Consider the following 21,055-nt stretch of genomic DNA (forward strand, 5'->3'; position numbering starts at 1 on the left):
CATTTTTCAACAAATTTATTACAGAAACACTCCATAAACTATGACATTATGAAAAATATGAGGCACAATATTTGGATATTAGGCATAGTACATCAATGAAATGCCATTATTCCATGATTGTTGATAACCTTTTTTTTTTTTTTTTTTTTTGGAGTACACGGGAATCAAAGTGAAATTCCCTTTTGTTTGGGTTTTTATAACAGAGGTGCAAAATGTTTCATGACTGTGAAAACTCCTAAACATTGTGAACTACACAGTTACGGTATGGGTAAAAAACAAAAAAAAACTAAAATCAAACTAGCTTTCACAAAGCAGTTAAGTCCTATAGATGAAGGGAATGGTTGCCTTTGTGGCAGTGTACAGAAAACCACACAAGAAACGGGACACTAGATGATCTTCAGATTTCCACATCACTTTCTTTATCATTATCATGGTCACCATCATAAAATTCATTTGCAGCTTCAGGCCTGTGATGAATCAAAAGTAGCTGATCAGAAAAAGCTTCAAAAACAAGGTCAGGCTATTGAACACAAACACATTTAGGCAAGTAACAGTTATTTGTTATTGTTAATGTCAATCTGAAATTTTAAATCTTATTTAAACAAGGAAATAATTTAATAAAAAGCAGGATGTACCAAATACTAAGAAATTCTGAAATGTATAAAACAACTTTTCACTCTTATAATTATGCTGATAATTTGTAATTACATGAAGCATTTTCACTAGTGGTCTTAAACATTTGGACATACAGTGGCAGGCAAAGTTTGGGCACCCCTGATCAAAATTTCTGTTCCTGTGAATAGCTAAGCGAGCAAAAGATGGCCTGATTTCCAAAAGGCATAAAGTTAAAGATGACGCATTTCTTTAATATTTCAAGCAATTTGAATCTTATTTCCATCTTTTACAGTTTCAAAAAAGGAAAAGGGCCCAAAGCAAAAGTTAGAGCACCCTGAATGATCAGTACTTCTGGCAAGTATCCAAGCTTGTAATAGCTTTTTGTAGCCAGCTAAATGTCTTTCAATTCTTGTTTGTGGGATTTTTGCTCATTCTTCCTTGCAAAAGGCATCTAGTTCTGTGAGATTCTTGGGCCGTCTTGATCTTTTCAGGTCTATCCACAGATTTTCTATGATGTTTAGGTCAGGGGACTGTGAGGGCAAAACCTTCAGCTTGCGCCTCTTGAGGTAGTCCATTGTGGATTTTGAGATGAGTTTAGGATCATGATCCTGTTGTAGAAGCAATCCTCTTCATCTTTTTTACAGATGGTGTGAAGTTTGCCTCCAGAATTTGCTGGTATTTAATTTACTCCATTCTTTCCTCTACCAGAGAAATGTTCCCCTGTGCCACTGGCATCAACACAAGTCCAATCGATCCACCCCTGTGCTTAACATTTGGAGAGGTTTTCTTTTTTTCTCCAAATGCTCATTGGGGACATAAAGTTATATTTGAACTTCATCAGTCCGCAGGACTTGTTTCTAAAATGCATTAGGTTTGTTTAGATGTTTATTTGCAAACTTCTGATGTGGTGAGGATGCAGGAAAGATTTTCTTCTCACGACTCTTCCATGAAGGTCATATTTGTGCAGTTGTCGCTGCACAGTAGAACAGTGCACCACTTCTCCAGAGTCTGCTAAATCTTCCTTAACGTCTTTTGCAGTCAAACAGGGATTTTGATTAGCCTTTTTAGAGTTCTCTCTGAAAGTTTTCTTGGTCTTCCAGACCTCAACTTGAACACTGTTCCTGTTAACTGCCATTTCTTAATTACATTACAAACTGAGGAAACGGCTTCCTGAAAACTCTTTGCTATCTTCTTATAGCCTTCTCCTGCTTTGTGGGCATCAATTATTTAAATTTTCAGAGTGCTAGGCAGCTGTTTAGAGGAACCCATGGCTGCTGATTGTTGGGACAAGATTTGAGTCAGAGTATGTATAAAGCTATGAAATTTGCATCACCTGCCCTATTCAAATGTTGACTATGAACAAGCCATAGTCCTAACAAGCTAATTAAGGTCTTAGACCTTGGTAAAAGTTATCTGAGAGCTCAAATCTCTTGGGGTGCCCAAACTTTTGCATGGTGCTCCTTTGCTTTTTCACTCAAAAATTGTGCAAAACAAAAATAATACACTTATCTTGCTTGAAATGTTCTTTAACTTTAAGCCTTTTGGAGATCAATTCACCTTCTACTCACTTAACTATTCACAGCAACAGAACTTGATCAGGGGTGCCCAAACTTTTGCATGCCACTGTACATACATCATGTAATGATATAATGTATCATTATATATGTATCATCACCAGACAAAGGAGTGCTGGATGTCCAGCTCACCTGGAAAAGTTCTCATCTGACCCCCTCTCATCAGGATCAGCCTCGTCTGGACGCTCATAACTCAGTATATCAGAGGGAACATCATGGATCTGAACACTCGGTGCATGATTCAACATCTTCAAGTTTTCAAATACAGTTTGGCGAATCTGCTCCAAATACTGCAGACCAAAAGGTAGTTATCACATTTAAGTCAACTGCTGACAAACATTTGTGCTGCAACTTTATACAAATAATCTCAGGTATTCAGTTCAATGCTAACTATCAATTGAATCATGCATGAAAAGGTAAAGATCCATCCTATAGTCAGTGTGCTGTATTTGACAAATGAATGACAAAACCTACTCTAGAAACAAAATATTACCTAAGAAAAGGGTTTCTAATGTTCACTTCAGTGAAACATTTTCAGTGTTTAAATGATTTACTGAAACGAACTTTGAAAGAGGAGAGACAGAGATGCTATTATCTGTTTTAACATGGTCCAACAACTTGCAAGTCGCAACAAGTCAAGTTAGGAAGCATAACTGGCTAAATAAAAAGCACCTTAAATGGAATAGTAAACTTTGTGCCGGCTCTAAACAAAATCAGTCAACATGTACACACCAGCGTGCAGAGTTATTAGCGAGCTGGTGCAAACATACCTACATCTGCACAATCGTTCACATCGATTTTTTTGTTTAATTAATCTACAAAACGAATCAGCTCTACTCAAACACTCTGTAGGGGTATTCAATGGAATGGAGGAGGCGAGAACCGGCTTTTCAATATAAATAATAGTTTTAATGATAAACGTAAAAGAAGACATAAACTCACACATGACGGACATGTCCGCTAACGATCTCTCTCTCCCGCACGATACTCTGCAGTTGGCCTTTAAACCTCAGAGGCTTCATTAGCCTAATACGGGACCAGGTGCGACCCGGCCCCGCCCTCCGCCCTGCCACACACTCTTAATCGCCCATTCACTCATTTGTTTGATATGCTGCTTCACACATCTGCTCTAAGTGAGATATGCCTATCATCTTTCTTTGTCTGTATTCTGCCCAGTAACAGTCTTTCATACACCCATCATTGCAGTAGTATCAGTGCCATCATAAATTATAATAACAGAGTTTAATTGGCGCATGTTATGACCGCGTGTAGCATGTTAGAGCATAAGCAGCATGAATGCAAAATGTAAACATTACAAATGACACATTAGCTACTGCATATATAGCACTTTATATAATCATCAGGTGGATGATTCAGTTTATTTTACTGACCACGTGTCAATTCTATTCATAGGATGATGCATGCAGTCATTGACCACACATTCTAATGTCTTATTAGTTGATGTTTTACATTTAGTCTTGAGCATCCTCATATTTATATGCTCCCGTAAACGCCTCACGCAGCGGCATGGCCAGTGTCTGAATGTTCACAAACAGCATGTTGCTTCTCAACCATTTCAAACTTCTTTTTGGCTCTGAGCTATGAACGAAGTAGTAGTTCTCTGTGAGAATACCAGGCTTTTTAAACTATGAAAATAATGTTCATTTTTTTCAAGTATCCCTTCATGTTTTTCATGATGTTGCATTATTTTATATTGTCAACAAAACAAAAATGTGTGACAAAATCACAAATATATTGTAAATATTCTATATAGTTCCAAGCTCCATTAAATAATCCATAATATATTTGACTCATTTTCTATAGCAGATCTGAGTAGTGATATTTTTAGATTTTTCACATTATGCAAATTCTCATTTATATTTAATTTACATTTTTAGATAATATTCTCATGGTAAATTCATTAGAACCAACTCCTAAGAACATACATGTAAATAAGGCACAAAAACAAACAAAATTTTTAGGAGAATACAACATACTTGTCTAGAATTTTGGTTTTCTATCCTTGTGCTGACATCTGGGTGAAGTGTGAAGTCCGGAGCAAAATATTCAAAGTATTCTGTATAGAGGACAAATATAGAGGTAAATTAATCGTATTTTCAAAAGAAAACATCTCTGAAAGGAAAAATGTTAATTTGGGTAAGTTTACCAGTGCATTGTAACCAGGGTGGGACATTTGTGAATGCAGAATTTTCTAAATTCACTAAGTGAAAGGAAACCCAGTTGTCTTTGCATTCACACAGACCATGGCCTTGTTAGTGGACTCAGACAAGTCACTATTATTTGGGTTGTAAGCCGTAGCAGTGTGTGGAACCTTTCCTCTTTTCTGTACTACTGACTCTGTTCAATATCTCTCTGCGACAATTTGTTTTTGTAGGGAGCTTTCACACTAGCACATTTGGTGTGTACCCGGGTTCATTTGACGTCAAAGTTTGGTTTATCTGGATGATGTGATTGCTGTTTTCCAAACTAGGGTGCGGCTCGCGGGTGCTTGAAAAGGTGGTTTGTGGTACGGTTCATGTGAACTCCAGTATGGTTTGCTGCTGATATGAATGCAATCGTATGATATGAACGCAATGACTCCTGAATGAAATTATTATGTTATAATGCCTTTCTCATTCCTCCATATCTCAAAATAAATCTCCTTTAGAGAGCAGCTCACATTCTTCACATCACTTGCAACTCATCTGCAGGCTTCTTCACATCATTGCACATTCAATGCATCCGTGGCAGACAAACACAAGTGTCATTTTGTGCATGTAAAGTTGTGGTGGTAAATCTAAAGAGATGAATACTATAATAACACAGCAAAGCGGATGTCTTCTTGAGTTGTTACCTAGTTCCAGTGGTAAACAGCTGCCACTAGTACACATGTTGTTGATGCAATCGGACCAAATAATATGATGTGAACAGAGCCCATTAGGGGCAGGCGGGACAAAACGAACTCAGGTTCAGACCAAATCAATCGAATCAAGTGTGAAAGCACCTTAATGTGCTATTTGCACCGCTGCATTGATCTGGAAAAAATATATCTATTTGGTTGGTGGCGGGTGTAAATTTTCCCACTTTGATTTTAACCTAGAAGACATCAATTCTGTAAATAAGCACTTATTAATAGCCATTTTAAATAAACACAGTGGAATAGTTCATGATGTCTGCAGTCTCAAGTACGCTTATCAAGTTGTAATGTGTTGACATACCACTATATGGCAGCTCATCGCTAATGGACTCCTCAACGAGCAGAGATGTTTCAAACGTCCTAAAAATGAGAAAGAGAACAGTCACACATACTACAAATGCTTCAAATCTTACTTGCTTATATACTGTAATATTAATATATTTATAATGGACGCACCAACATCTTGCAACATTTCGCACCGTGTACCCTCCTCCCCCAAGAACAAGCAGAGGAATCTTGAAGCTCTTCACAAACTCCACACATTCCCTAGAATACAAGGGTTTCAAGCAGATTATAAAGGAGTTTCACAAGCAAGATTTCTAAAATACTATGTGAAGTTAAAGAATACTTACCCATGGCCACGTATGCTGAGGTTGAAGCATCCTAATCGATCACAACCCAATGAATCTGCACCACACTGCCGACAGAATCACACACATGAGCAACAACTCAAACACAATATTCAGATTGATTGTGAGGATAAACTCTCACCTGAAGAACGATACAAGTCGGCTGATAGAAGTCCACCACCTGCTTGATAACTGGCTGAAACAGCTGCCTGTAGCCTGACAAAATACAAGTAAATGTAAAGCAAGATGTAGTAACAGAAAGTCTCAAACGTCTGAGAAAACTAGCATATTTTTCCATGATCAGATGCGATTTACTGGATACAGATTTTTTTAAAATCTAAAAATCAGAATTTTAAGAAGCTTGATTTAGACCAATTCGCTAATGAATCCTTCAGACTGATTAGTGCGCGATGGGAGAAAGAGGCCCGAGCTGATCCTGGCAGGCTACTTGGCCTTGCAGTCCCAGGTTGGAGAGGATTACAGATGCAGGCAGGGTTAGGGCCTCTTCTGCCAGCCAGCAACAACTGCAGGCACTTTTGAACAATGGGCTGATTTGTGAGCCATATTAACCCATCACTGACCCAAAATAACAGTTTAGGGGTCATTCACACCAAATGTGTTTTTCCATCTTTACTGTTTTTTTTTTTAATTGTTTTTCTATATAATCAAGTGCTTGATGCACATCTCATGCAGACATCTCAACTTTTAAAAACACGTCTCGAGACGCCCGCGTTCTGTCTATTGAATGTCTATTAATTGCACCTAGCTTTTTTTTAGCGTGAGAATGTGTAACAGATAATATGTGATTGATCTCTCTCTCTCTCTCTCTCTATATATATACATACAGTATATGGAAAACCTTATAAAATCACTTTGGTTAGTGATGTATTATTAAAATGTGTTTTCAAGAGTTACAAAGGGTTAATATTGATTAATCTTAGCAAATAAGATTGACATACTATTTGGCCAATCGGTAATCAGCTGACGGCAAATAGCTCCACACCATTGTCCCGGTGTCTCTTGGAGCGGGAATTTTTTTTTTTTTCCGGGGGTGTGTACTGACGAAGCGAGGCACCTGTACTGCGGCAGAGGACGAAAACTAACGAAACCTTTTTGAAACTAGCTATATTGCGGATAAGAAAACCCTATATTGAGATGTAATTTAGTATTACAAAAGTTGTATGTAACTGCCGGAAGAAATATAGTGTTATAAGTTTTATAAGCCGTGGTCAGTGGTTTTGATCTTCGTGGGAGTTTCTACAAGTGTGATCAGTGCTGTTGGAAAAAAGCAAGCGAACGCATGGTTTTACTGGGCGCCGCCATTTGGTGTGTGTGTGTGTGTGTGTGTGTGTGTGTGTCCAGCCGCTTTGGTGAAATCGGTCAGGTTTTATTTGTTTTGTTTGTTTGTTTGTTTCTTTTGGTTCTTTTCCCATTGTATGGATGGAATGCTGGTGAAATTGATGGCGATCCGCTTACCCTGAAAAATAGTTGGAGACGTCCCTTTCTTCAGGATTTTTGGACCCGTCCTGTTATTACTACACTCTACGGTGTGGTAGGCCTCACTGCAAGAAACCCCCTCACTCATCTTCATGTTTACATTTCCCCCCACACATACACAAACACTACGGATATCTGAACTCTTGATTTAATTTGGACATATATTTTGTTTGGACAAGGACTTTTACTCACCATACTTTAATCTGCTCACTGAGGATCTGAGTTGAGTGGTAGGAGCCATTCCTACGGTTTGAGGGTAATTTGTATTTGTTTTGAACTTTGATGTGGTACCATTGTAACTGGATTTGAATTAGCTTGAATGTGGTGATGTTAATAGACATTCAAGTTTAAGGGTGAACTTGATAGATTGATAATAGAACTAATTGAGGAAGTGACATACTCAATGTCATAACTTGACTGTGATATAAATAACATTGTCATTCAATTATTATTTTCTTTTCATTGTTTGTATTCAACTAAACCCATTGTGTATATATTTTTGTTTTTTTGTTTTTATTCTAATACAAAAGCCGGTATTTTGCAACATTCAATTCTGGTCTTGTGAGTTTCATTTTAAACATTTCCCTTCGCTCCAGTAGCTGAACCAATTGTGTCAACTGACACAAATACCTATTTATTATTCATTAATAAGTTCTTATAGGTGTTACAAATGCATTCAATCTGAATGGCCTGTTACTATTCACAAGGCAACAAAAAGCCTTTAAATTTTTAGAGCAGAGGAAAACAAAAATAGCAACATGACTTTTCAGATTTTAACTGGCTTTTCCAAGCCTGGAACTAACAATTTTGAAATTCCCTGATATTACTAGGTTTTCCATGGTAACCTCGTTTATTTCGCAAATTGCACTAAACATGTCACATTGTATGTCTGGTTTTCTGTGAAGCCAGCGAGAACATCACAGCATTGTCTATTTATTATCTTTGAGTCAAGCATTTCTCTCTCATTTCAGACTGCAAACTCATAACTTGCATAAAATATTATTTACTCTGCCATGCCATGTAGATTTAGTAGTGCTGCAGGAAATAATGTGAGAGTTTTGTTGAAAAATACTAAGCTGTTAAAATGAGATCTTTGCTTATAATATGACAATGAAACAGCACCCTTGGCTTTACCATTACAATTACATGATTGGGACTTTGATATCGATCAAATATCAAGATCAACTCACTCTGGTCATCAATGCCATCTCGTAGTGGGACATTCAGACAATAGTAGCGGCCGCTCTCTGCTCCAACCTCATACATATCACCTTAACAAATACAACACAACATTTACGGTTAGTTACAAGACCGTAACACAAAACCTAACTTAATACATAATGCTAATAAAACTTTTTTTTGGTTTTGTAAAGTTCTTTAGAGGTTCTTTTTATTAGTTTAATCGAAAATTGCATTTCTCCTCTCAGCACTCAGTGAAGTGATCATATTAACAGTACAATGGATAAAAACAATGTGGACGACACTGTAAAAAATGATTTAAACTTCTATAAGGAAGCGAAAGTATAACTGACCTGTTCCTGGGAAAAAGTAGTTCCCATATTTGTGGAAGGATACAGTCATGACCCTGTCTGTCAGATAAAATGCTTCCTGAACACCATCACCATGATGAATGTCAATATCAATGTAAAGCACACGTGGATGATACCTATAAAGAAACAGAGTTATGGTACAGATATCTTCATGTAGACATTAAGAGCTTAGAGTTAAATATGGGTAGTTGATGTGACAGTTGACATCTAAATCTAATTAAATTAGCTATTATAATTATGCATGCAGCATTCATGATCTATGATATGAATTTAAATTGAATATTTGTACCTGAAAAATGTATTTGTTACAATGCACTACTATTTGAAGTGCAGAACGACGTGGTGGTGAGGAAGACCACCCCTCCTCCCAATGACCAGGTGCTCTGTCTTACCATGGTGGATGTGAGGAAAACTCTACGTAGAGTCAACCCACGGAAGGCTGCTAGACCAAACAACATTCCTGGCAGAGTGCCCAGAGGATGTGCAGACCAGCTAGCAGATATTCTTACCGACATCTTCAACATCTCTCTGAGCAGCGCCGTCATTCCAACGTGCTTCAAGGCCACCACCATCATCCCCATGCCAAAGAAGTCTTCAGTGTCCTGCCTCAACAACTACCGTCCCGTCGCACTCACACCCATCATCATGAAGTGCTTCAAGAGGCTCGTCATGAGGCACATTAAGACCCAGCTGCCCCCCTCACTAGACCCACTGCAGTTTGCGTATCGTCCAAACCGTTCAACGGACGACGCCATCACACAACCCTCCATCTGGCCCTCACCCTAGGTTTCAGCTCAGCATTCAACACAATAATTCCTCACCCCCTGATTGGAAAGCTGAACCTGCTGGGCCTGGAGACCTCCCTCTGCAACTGGATCCTGGACTTCCTGACTGGGAGACCTCAGTCAGTCCGGATCGGGAACAGCATCTCCACCACCACCACACTGAGCACTGGGGCCCCCCAGGGCTGTGTGCTCAGTACACTGCTGTTCACTCTGCTGACTCACGACTGTGCAGCAATGCACAGCTCGAACCACATCATCAAGTCCGCAGATGACATGACCGTGGTGGGTCTCATCAGCAAGAACTACGAGTCAGCATACAGAGAGGAGGTGCAGCGGCTAACAGACTGGTGTAGAGCCAACAACCTGTCCCTGAATGTCGACAAATCAAATGAGATGGTTGTTGACTTTAGGAGAGCACAGAGTGACCGCTCTCCACTGAACATCGATGGCTCCTCTGTGGAGATCGTCAAGAGCACCAAATTCCTTGGTGTTCACCTGGCGGAGAACCTCACCTGGTCCCTCAACACCAGCTCTATCACCAAGAAAGCCCAGCAGCTTCTCTACTTTCTTTGAAGGCTGAGGAAAGCACATCTCACACCCCCCATCCTCACTACATTCTATAGAGGGACTATTGAGAGCATCCTGAGCAGCTGCATGCATCATTCCCTAGTTTGGGGCTTGCAAAGCCCTGCAGAGGCTAGTGAGGACAGCTGAGAAGATCATCGGGGTCTCTCTTCCCTCCATCAAAGACATTTACAAAAAACACCGTATCCGCAAAGCAACCAGCATTGTGGACGACCCCACACACCAACTCTTTACCTTCCTGCCGTCTGGCCAGAGGTACCGAAGCATTCGGTCCGTAAAGCCGCGGGTCCAGACGGCATTCCGGGCCGCATCATCAGAGCGTGCGCGAATCAACTGGCTGGTGTTTTTACGGACATTTTCAATCTGTCCCTCTCCCTGTCTGTAGTCCCCACATGCTTCAAAACATCAACCATTGTGCCTGTTCCGAAGCAAGCCACAATCACTTGCTTAAATGACTGGCGTCCTGTTGCTCTGACCCCCATCATCAGCAAATGCTTCAAGAGGTTAATCAGAGATTACATCTGCTCTGTTCTGCCCCCCTCTTTGGACCCATTGCAGTTTGCCTACCGCAACAACCGCTCCACTGATGATGCCATTGCATCTACAATACACACTGCTCTCTCCCATCTGGAAAAAGGAACACATATGTGAGAATGCTGTTTGTAGACTACAGCTCAGCATTCAACACCATAGTGCCCTCCAAGCTTGATGAGAAACTCCGGGCTCTGGGCTTAAACAGCTCGCTGTGCAGCTGGATCCTGGATTTCCTGTCAGGCAGGCGTCAGGTGGTTAGAATGGGCAGCAACACCTCCTCATCACTGACCCTCAACACTGGAGCCCGCAGGGCTGTGTTCTCAGCCCACTCCTGTATTCCCTGTACACACATGACTGTGTGGCAACACATAGCTCCAATACCATCATTAAGTTTGCTGGCGATCACGACGGTGGTAGGTCTGATCACTGACAATGATGAAAGAGCCTACAGAGAGGAGGTGCACACTCTGACAAGCTGGTGTCAAGAGCACAACCTCTCCCTCAACGGCAGTAAAACCAAGGAGCTTGTTGTGGACTTCAGGAAGAAAGACGGAGAACACAGCCCCATCACCATCAATGGAGCACCGGTGGAGAGAGTCAGCAGCTTCAAGTTCCTCGGTGTCCACATTACTGAGGAACTCACATGGTCCGTCCACACTGAGGCCGTTGTGAAGAAGGCTCACCAGCGCCTCTTCCTGAGACGGCTGAGGAAGTTTGGAATGAACCAACACATCCTCACACGGTTCTACACCAGCACTGTAGAGAGCATCCTGACTGGCTGCATCACCGCCTGGTATGGCAATAGCACTGCCCACAACTGCAAAGCCCTGCAAAGGGTTGTGCGAACTGCCAGGAACATCATCGGAGGTGAGCTTCCCTCCCTCCAGGACATATACACTAGGCGGTGTGTGAAAAAAGCTCGGAGGATCATCAGAGACTCCAGCCACCCGAGTCATGGTCTGTTCTCACTGCTACCATCAGGCAGGCGGTATCGCAGCATCAGGACCCGCACCAGCCGACTACATGATAGCTTTTTCCCCCAAGCAATCAGACTGTTGAACACTTGATCTATCAGGATCAATAATTAGCACTGCACTTTATAATCTATAATCTCACACTGGACTGTCAACATACTGTCCTCAATATACTACTTCATATACATATATATATATATATATTTCATATACTCCTTACTTATTGTATTGTATATTGTGTATTCTATATTGTGTGTATTGTATATAATTATCGTGTTGTGTAAGTATGTGTACATTTGATATGTAAATTGTGTTGTGTAAGTATGTTGTTTATTGTAATTGGTATATGTCTCGTCACTGTCATGACTGCTATGTTGCTCGGAACTGCACACAAGAATTTCACCTACTGTTGCACTTGTGTACATGGTAGTGTGACAATAAAGTGATTTGATTTGAGTGATCACGGCCAGACTGTGTAACAGCTTCTTCCCCCAAGTCATCAAACTCCTCAATACTCAGAGACTGGACTGACACACACACACACACACCCTGAGTTGCACTTTAATTACTGTCACTTTATAACTGGCTGCTACCTCAATAACTGCTATGTGCATAGAACACTCTCATAGTATGTTATGTTTACGTTTTTAGAAACTGTCATCTTTTTGCACTACTGTCTCTCTCACTGTGCCTATTGTCCAGTTCGTGGTCAGAAATTTCTTGTACTGTCCCGTACTTTTTGCACATGTTTGCATGTGCACTTTATATAGGTATATATATGTATTTTATATAGGTAATTTATTCAGTTGTGTAGTCTCATGTGGTCCTGTGTTTGTCCTATGTTGTTTTTATGTAGCACCATGGTCCTGGAGCAACGTTATCTCGTTTCGCTGTGTACTGTACTAACTGTATATGGTTGAAACGACAATAAAAACCACTTGACCTGACTTGACTATTTGAAGTAAATTTCAAAAAAGTGAAAAGCATATTATTTTTTCCACTCACGACTTGTAGGTGTGCTTCATGATAACGAAAAATCCTTAAGCCGTGCACACACCCTTCACATCTAGCTACAACTCTCTCCTTGCAGTTACATTCTCCCTTCCCTCTCAGGCCACTAGGGGGCTCCCAATTGACCTGTTTCAGAGACATCACTTTTCGTCGCAGCCACTATATTTGTGACCATCAGCGGGAGGAACAAATGGCAGTGAATGGAAAAACACCCCAAAATGTATTTTGATCCATTCCAAGTCCCAGGAAGTTTATACAGGTCTGAAGATAGCAAAAATATTGCCAAATTGGACTTTTGCGGACATTTAAAAATATTTCATCCACGATTCTTCCACAGACACAGGAATATTGGTCACAAACATGGCACCGATGTCATACAGTAATGGCACATGAAACAGGTCACAAACTGTCTAATTGAGCCATTACAGCTGCCCGAATCTTAAAATCACAGCTTTAATTATATTTAAAAATAAAATGTATAAACAAAACCTTGCTTTTCGGGCCCCCTGGTGGCTCATGGGACCTTAACGTCCACCTATACTGCTTATAGCTAAAATCAGCCCACATTTCCCTTATACATTCATATCAATTTTGCCGTGGATACTTCATCTACATCTCTAATGTGACTTACTTCAGCAGTTCAAGAATACTGATGACAATGTCATTCACGTAACAAAATCCAGACGCCTGTGAATGGAAAATCATTTTATATTTCATGTTTAACTAATTAAACATAACATGCTTGCTGAAGTGCAGGTGATTGTTAATATGAAAATCATGTTTTTTTATTATTATTATTATTATTTTTAATCCATGGAGAGAGAGCAGATGCTTACCTCAAACTTTTTTGCGTGATGTAGTCCTCCAGCCCAGTTTATGGCAATATCACATAACTACATAAAGAACAGCATATATTATTATTATTAGTCTAAAACAATGCAGGAGTTCAAGCAGAGTAGACACAAGAATTGTACCAATATGCTACTGACACCTGAGAACTGAAAATATCCATCTGATGTTACTCCAGATAAAATGAAACAACATTTGTAACTAGATAGGTTAAGTTTGTCAAAACAAATTGTGATGTTGGCTAAACCTTGACAACCTTTGTCTGAAAGTTTTAAAAGATGGATATAGTAGGGCTGCAACGGGGCATGTCTCCACGCCAAACTGAATGGGTACAGGGCCTTCGGTACGGTACACGCAGTCACACAAATGATTACATATTTTAGCATGCGTGAGACCAATATTAAATCAACATACTAAACAACAACACGCTAACACGCTTGGAACTAATATGAAAAAAGACTGCAGATCAACATGGAAATGCACAGAAATAAAACTTAACAGAACAGAGCGTCACATGGTACACAAGAAACTGTGCTGCAAGATCAAACAGGGTTAAAGCAATATTGAATGACATAGAAGTATTTATTGCTGCAAATATGCGAACATACTCAGTCGTCGAGAACACAGGATATAAACATCTGCTTAGCGAGATTCAGCCCCATTATAAAGTTCCTACAAGAATGCATTTCAGCAATTCTGTAGTGCCCGCTCTATACAAACAAGCACATGCTGTAATTACACATATTTTCCTCTCCTGTGACAATGTGGATATTCTGATTTTCCTGAAAAAAAAAAAAAAAACTTTTAGGATGTTTTTACAATGTGCAGATAAGAGGCTCTTTTTTGTATTCTATCCCCTTTTCTCCCAATTTGGAATGTCCAATTCCCACTACTTAGTAGGTTCTCATGGTGGCGCGGTCAGTTGCCTCCGCTTCTGAGACCGCCAATCTGTGCATCTTATGTGGCTCGTTGTGCATGACACAGCGGTGACACACAGCATATGGAGACTCGTGCTACTCTCCATGACCCATGCACAACTTACCACACGCCCCATTGAGAGTGAGAACCACTAATAGTGACCACGAGGAGGTTACCCCATGTGACTCTACCCTCCCTAGCAACTTGGCCAATTTGGTTGCTTAGGAGACCTGGCTGGAGTCACTCAGCACACCCTGGATTCGAACTTGTGACTCCAGGGGTGATAGTCAGCACAATACTCGCTGAGCTACTCGGGCCCCCTATAAGAGGCTCTGAAATTTTGTATTGCAATTTTGTTGAAGAAATATGCATAGTGTAGCCATAAATCAGCCACTGCGTTTTCAAAATAAATAAAGATTCTTTGTTTTCCCTGCTGTACCGAATTCATACCGAACTGTGACCCCAAAACCAAGATACGTACCAAACACTGAATTTTGTCTACCGTTGCAGCCCTAAGAGATTGTAAAGCAGATCTTTAGATAAAACCTTTAGAAAGATAGATACATTATATGGATAGATAATGTAACCTAAAGGCAGGCCTTGTGCATGTTTGTTTACATCAGAATTTTTTGGCAGTTGGGAGTTAGAATTTTAGAACATTCCGTTGGGCCGTTTTAACATTCTGCCATTGTAAGTCTATGGGATTGTTCGGATATTTGATCATCCACTGTGTGAAAACCATTTTTCCATTAGAAAAGATATCCAGCTTTTTCCAGTGGTCTTACTGGGAAAACGAATGTGGGTGCGACTTCCGCCGGAGGCTGTTCCCTAGCTCTGGCTGCAGTCATTTTAGACACTGTTTAGAGCTGATAATAATACGCGTATCAGATGATCAGATCACAAATGGTCAGCGCTAAATATAGCTGTAAACGGGGTGCAAAATGTTTTGTGATTGGATCACAAAAAACACAGAGGTAGTCAAAAACCACATCACATTAGAGGTTTAAAAAGCCATCCTGATGCGTCCCAGACAGCAGCAAAGCACCACCAGTCACTCACCAGTCAATCACCCACCGAACAGAAGTTTAAATTTACGTGCAGATTTAAAAGGAAAAACCGTCTGATGGGACAACTTGAAAAAGCGATTACATACCAAGGATGAGAACTCCACAGCTCTTCCTCAGTGTGTCTGTCTGATTTGAACATACAGGGGGACAAGATGTCAAGCTCACACATCTGAAGCTGATCTAACACAGGTACTCCACTAAAACAATGGATATTTCTGCTTAGGTTAAATTTAAACTGCATCTGGGAGAAATAGCGTGCCGGTTTTGTTTGCACTTTCTTTGTCTTTGACTTATTTGCAGTTTATTATCGTTCAGTAACACACTGATATAGTGATTGATGTATGTCACCATGAAATCAGACACCCTCTCCTCAAAATGCCAACACTGCAATGAAAGAATAGATGTACACAGCAACAACAGCTGTGTTTACATTACAATGGAAGTAACTGACACATTTCACGCTAAGCATCACGGAACGAAGGAAAAAGGTCTGAAGGTCTGTTCGGTGGATGTATCTTGAATGCTCCAGGAAGTTACAATTGATAATTATGGTCTTGGTTTTGGAAAAACCCTAAACAAAGTCAGATAAGTGTGTTGGCTTCATCAATCCAACATATTTATCCGTAAAAACATCATGGAGAACTGACAAGCGCAAGTGTGTGCACAGAAGTCGCATTTTAATCATGCAAAAATGGAGAAAATAAAAACTGTTATGCTAGGTTTAAATGGTTTAAACACCCAAATCACCAACATGTATTCAAACTGGTCTTAGAAGTCCCAAGAACAGCAGGTGCAGATATGAGAAATACGTTTATGTACTTGTGCTTGGACACATAAATTAAGGATACGATACCAAGTACGAGTGTTTACCCCCAGTATCAGCCCAAAACGAATACTAATGAGTAGTATCGATGCATCCCTATAACTTAACGTTAATTCATTTACGTATTGAATCAGGTCATAGTAGAGGCGACAGTAATGAGTTCACAGCATCGTAGTATGTTGTAGAAAAGTTAGGAACAGCGGTGTTCAATTACACGAATGTGTTCACTTTTCAGTTGGGCTTTTCTCTTTACTGCGAGAAGCTTTTGCCTCGATTCTGATTAAGTCACCACAATTTTTAAACACTGTGACAAGGAGGGCGTGGCCGGGCTGTAAGGATGGACACCTAGTGCCGAATACCCCAATCAGCCAGAAGAGAGAGAGGTGCATGCCTCCAACATGTGCATTCTGCGTTGGATCGGAAAGTCAACAGCGTGTGCTGAAAAGTAGTTTTACGTTGTGTCCAAGTGAAAGTGCGTCCAATTAAAGTCTTATGTGAACTGTTCACCTGACTCCCACTTCCTCCTTCATAGGGAAGGCAGAGATCTGCCACAAACACGTTACTGTGTAATTTAACAATTGTTACAATCCATGCAGAAGTGCAAAAACATTCCCACCATCTCACCTTGTGGTTTAACTGAGTTGCTCCTTGCAAGGAGGCACCGGTGTATCTTGAACAAAATTCAAACAGACCTGGAAAGACAGGACTAAACACAAACGTAAAAAAAAAAAAAAAAAACTGAACAGATTATACAGAGAGGTAAGACTTCAATATATGTAAAAAAAAAATAAACAAGCTGGATGGCCCATTACAATCAACTGAACTGAAACACAGTATTTTACCATGCATACTACACTTATGGTAGGTACTACTGCTAATTAAGGAGATATTTCACCCGGTCCAAAGATGAAAAATCTCATAATTTACTCACCGTCATGTTGTTCCAAACCCATTTAACTTTCATTCTACCATGCAATACAAAAGGAAATGTTAGGCATGATGACAGCCTCAGTCACCATTCTCTTTTATTATATGGAAAAAAGATACAAAGTAAAAGGCCAAACATCTCCTTTTATATTCCACAGGACAAAGAAAGTCATACAGGTTATGAACAACATGAGGGTAAGACAGACATGAGGGTAACAGAATTTTCATTTTTACTGTCATTAACTATCCCTTTAACACAATTAAAGACAGCTACTAATGAATACAGGTACAACATGAGAGACGTCCCTTTTGAAAATATGAGGCTATTTACCAGTCGTCTCCTACGTTGAAGGCGTTGAGACTCTTAGTGAAGCCCTGCATGTTGTTTGGGCTGACCTTCTGCAGGAAGTCTATGTAATCCTCAGAGTGGAACCTGCACATGTCATGCTGGGATGCCTTGTATGGTTTGAAAACCTGCGTTCAGAGCTTAGCTCATGAGGATCTGATGTGAATAACTGCGTAACATATTTTCAGAGAAACGTGATTGGTCTAGAGCAGTGGTTCTCAACCTTTTGACTCAAAAGCCACCCACTGATCACAAGAACATCTGCAGGCCCCCTCCCAAGCCAACCCAATGCCCACCCTCACCCCACTCAGTCAATATTTTCAGATTATAAATCTTAATTCCTGAAGTCTCAAGAATTTCCAAGATTGGTCCATTTTGTTTGTCAAGGTTGCAAGATATTTTGTTTTAAACCTCTTTTAAATCATTTTATTTCAAAAATATTTCATTTTGCAGCACCGCTGGAAGTTTGCCGATGCCTGGTTGAGAGGCACTGGTCTAGAGAAGTGCTGAAGAGATTGCTCATACCATCATCTTCTTATACAGTCCATAATGCAGCACTAGACTGTGTGTGAGAGACAGTCGGTGGGGTTTCATTGGGTGTCCAGCGCCTGGAGTGAAAACCACAAATATATAAATTAGTAAAGGCATCCTATCTTATTCTGGAGTAGTGTTTTAAACCTTGGAGAGAACCGAAATATCTTTTAATAGTTAAAGAAATAGTTTACCCAAAAATTACATTTCTGACATTATTTTCACCCTCATATCAGGAAAAACATGTATCTATTTTTTTTCCCATTGGAACACAAGAGATATTCAGAAGAATGTTAATGCAGCTCTTTCCCATATAATAAAAGTGAATGGAGACTGAGGCTGTCATTCTGCCTAACATCGTATTTTGTGTTTCACAGAAGACACACAGGTTTGAAGCAACTGAAGGGTGAGTACTCGATAATGACTGAATTGTAATTTTCCGTTGAACTATCCATTTACATAGAGATATTACATTCTTAATTTATGACTTTTCCTCATTTTGGTTGACAATTAGTATTTGGTCTCATGTATTTTACTACGGTATCAAATTCTCTGATAAACATTTTAGAGTTCTTGAGTCTTAAACTCACATAATGTTTCTTTACAAACCTTAAATTACATTTACTAGACACTGTCTGAATTCACAGGTTTACGCTTATACGTACTGGATTCCAGAGCATTTTGTACAAACTGTCATTGTTGAAGTGAAGCGAAACTGAGAGATATGCATTCATCTCAATCTGCAAACACTGAAGGCCAAAAGTTTGGAATAATGTACAGATTTTTGGAAGGAAATTGGTACTTTAATTCACCAAAGTGGCATTCAACTGATCACAACGTATAGTCAGGACATTACTGATGTAAAAAACACCATCACTATTTGAAAAAAGTCATTTTTGATCAAATCTAGACAGCAGCATCACTCCAACACCTTATTCTTGAGTAATCATGTTAAATTGTTCATTAGAAACTAGAAAATCCCTTGCCATTATATCAAACACTGCTGACAGATATTTGTATTGTTAAATGAAGCTTAACATTGTCTTTGTGTTTGTTTTTGAGTTGCCACAGTATGCAATAGACTGTCTTAAGGTCAATATTATGTCAAAAATGGCAAAAAAAGAAACAGCTTTCTCTAGAAACTCATCAGTCAATCATTGTTTTGATAAATGAAGGCCATATGCAATGACATTTCCATAAGATTTCATACAAAGGTGTACACTACAGTCTTCAAAGACAAAGGACAACTGGCTCTAACAAGAACAGAAAGAGATGTGGAAGGTCAGATGTACAACTAAACAAGAGGATAAGTACATCAGAGTCTCTAGTTTGAGATATAGATGCCTCACATGTCCTCCGCTGACAGCTTCATTGAATTCTACCCGCTCAACACCAGTTTCATGTACAACAGTAAAGAGAAGACTCAGGGGTGCAGGACTTATGGGAAGAATTGCAAAGAAAAAGTCACTTTTGGACACTGGACAACAGATTATTGGAAAAGAGTGTTATGGATCTTAACCCCATTGAGCTTTTGTTTGATCACTAGACTGTAAGGTGTGTGAGAAGTGCCCGACAAGACAGTCACATCTATGTCAAGTACTACAGGAAGTGTGGGGTGAAATGTCACCTGAGTATCTGGATAAACTGACAGCTAGAATGCCAAGAATCTGCAAAGCTGTCATTACTGCACGTGGTGAATGTTTAAATGACAACTCTTTGAAGTAGTTTAAGAAGTTCTGAACAATTTTTTTTCCCTTCAAACTGTAATAGTAATTTTTCACATTATTACTGTCATGACTATACATTGTGATCAGTTGAATGCCATTTTGGTGAATAAAGGTACAAATGTATTTCCATCAGAGCAAAATCTGTACCTTATTCCAAACTGTTGGCCACTCGTGTAGATCATGAGGGTTAATGCAATCTACTGTATATCTGAATCTGATCATCAGTTTGTTATAAGAGTTTGTGAATAAATGACATATGCAGAATAAATCCAGACTATCAATCTGGCACACATTTTACAATGGGGTATGAAAGTCTGAAACCACGTTGAAAATCTGAGATTAAAAATCCAATTCAAGAAAAAATAGGAATTATGATGTTGAATGAATAAATATAAATAAAAAAGTATTTTTATATAATTAATCAAATGAAAGCATATTTGTGACATTGACCAAAAGAAAAAGATTTGTACAAAAAATTCTTCCAAGATGATTTTTCAATTTTACTTTCACTCAAACCGATATATTGACAATATAAATCGTAAAGAAAAATCTTGTATTAAAAAAAAAAAAGAAAAGAAAATAGATGCACTTTATTAGTGCTCTCAGACATTTGGACTCAAATGTGCAGCCTGCTGTCCAGACCACACAGTTCTTATTTATAAATAAATACTTATGCCTGCACCCATGCTCCAGTTATATGTAAACAATTACAAAAGTAAATATTGAACATTATGAGTGTAATAATGTATTAGCCACATCTGCTAACACAAACAGTGTGATCTGATCTCACCATAGTGAAAGTTCCCCACGTCTGGATCGTAGAAATACGCCGTTCTGTTCGTCATTATGTCGCTATGTGAACGTACTCAATGTAATAGCTTATTTCGGTCACACTGAATTTTTATTTTATTAATATATTTACTCTCGTCACCTCACTGTCTCCATCTTCATTGCATTACCGGAAAAACATGTCACTTCCTCTTCATCTATGTCTGCTGTTGTGGTCGACGGAATGAATAATGTACACAGCGCCATCAACAGGATAGTTGATGTACAAACCTTTTAAACACAACCTTTTGTCCTGCTAGTCATCAGCTATCTTTGGAATAAGATACTGTTACCTAGAGTGTTCACATCACCTAAATCATTTTATTTAATTTGAAATGTCTAATATTAAAGCCTAATAAGTTTTAAGA

General features: G+C 39.4%; 1 protein-coding gene across 1 annotated transcript; it reads right to left on the bottom strand.

Moving 5' to 3' along the window:
- On the bottom strand, nt 1-20,809 carry LOC127663339 (histone deacetylase 3). The gene is made up of 15 exons (XM_052154876.1): nt 20,650-20,809; nt 18,127-18,209; nt 17,587-17,729; nt 16,953-17,034; nt 13,508-13,564; nt 13,303-13,358; nt 8,765-8,898; nt 8,423-8,503; nt 5,878-5,951; nt 5,739-5,803; nt 5,563-5,652; nt 5,408-5,466; nt 4,187-4,266; nt 2,322-2,479; nt 1-467 (listed from the first exon to the last, which is right to left on the bottom strand). The coding sequence occupies exons 1-15, from the start codon at nt 20,702-20,704 to the stop codon at nt 398-400; spliced, it is 1,287 nt and encodes a 428-aa protein (XP_052010836.1). The 5' UTR covers nt 20,705-20,809; the 3' UTR covers nt 1-397.
- Between the last annotated feature and the right edge of the window lie 246 nt (nt 20,810-21,055).

Source organism: Xyrauchen texanus, chromosome 23 (assembly GCF_025860055.1).
Source record: "Xyrauchen texanus isolate HMW12.3.18 chromosome 23, RBS_HiC_50CHRs, whole genome shotgun sequence".
Taxonomy (NCBI): domain Eukaryota; kingdom Metazoa; phylum Chordata; class Actinopteri; order Cypriniformes; family Catostomidae; genus Xyrauchen; species Xyrauchen texanus.

What these genes read in the sequence shown, in the direction of transcription:
- LOC127663339 (XM_052154876.1), bottom strand. Translation starts at nt 20,704, where the DNA reads ATGACGAACAGAACGGCGTATTTCTACGATCCAGACGTGGGGAACTTT. An exon ending in AGTATTCTTGAACTGCTGAA is followed by an intron (nt 8,899 to 13,302) that starts GTAAGTCACATT and finishes GTTTCTTTATAG; the next exon opens with GTATCATCCACGTGTGCTTT. An exon ending in CTACTTTTTCCCAGGAACAG is followed by an intron (nt 8,504 to 8,764) that starts GTCAGTTATACT and finishes GTATTTGTTAAG; the next exon opens with GTGATATGTATGAGGTTGGA.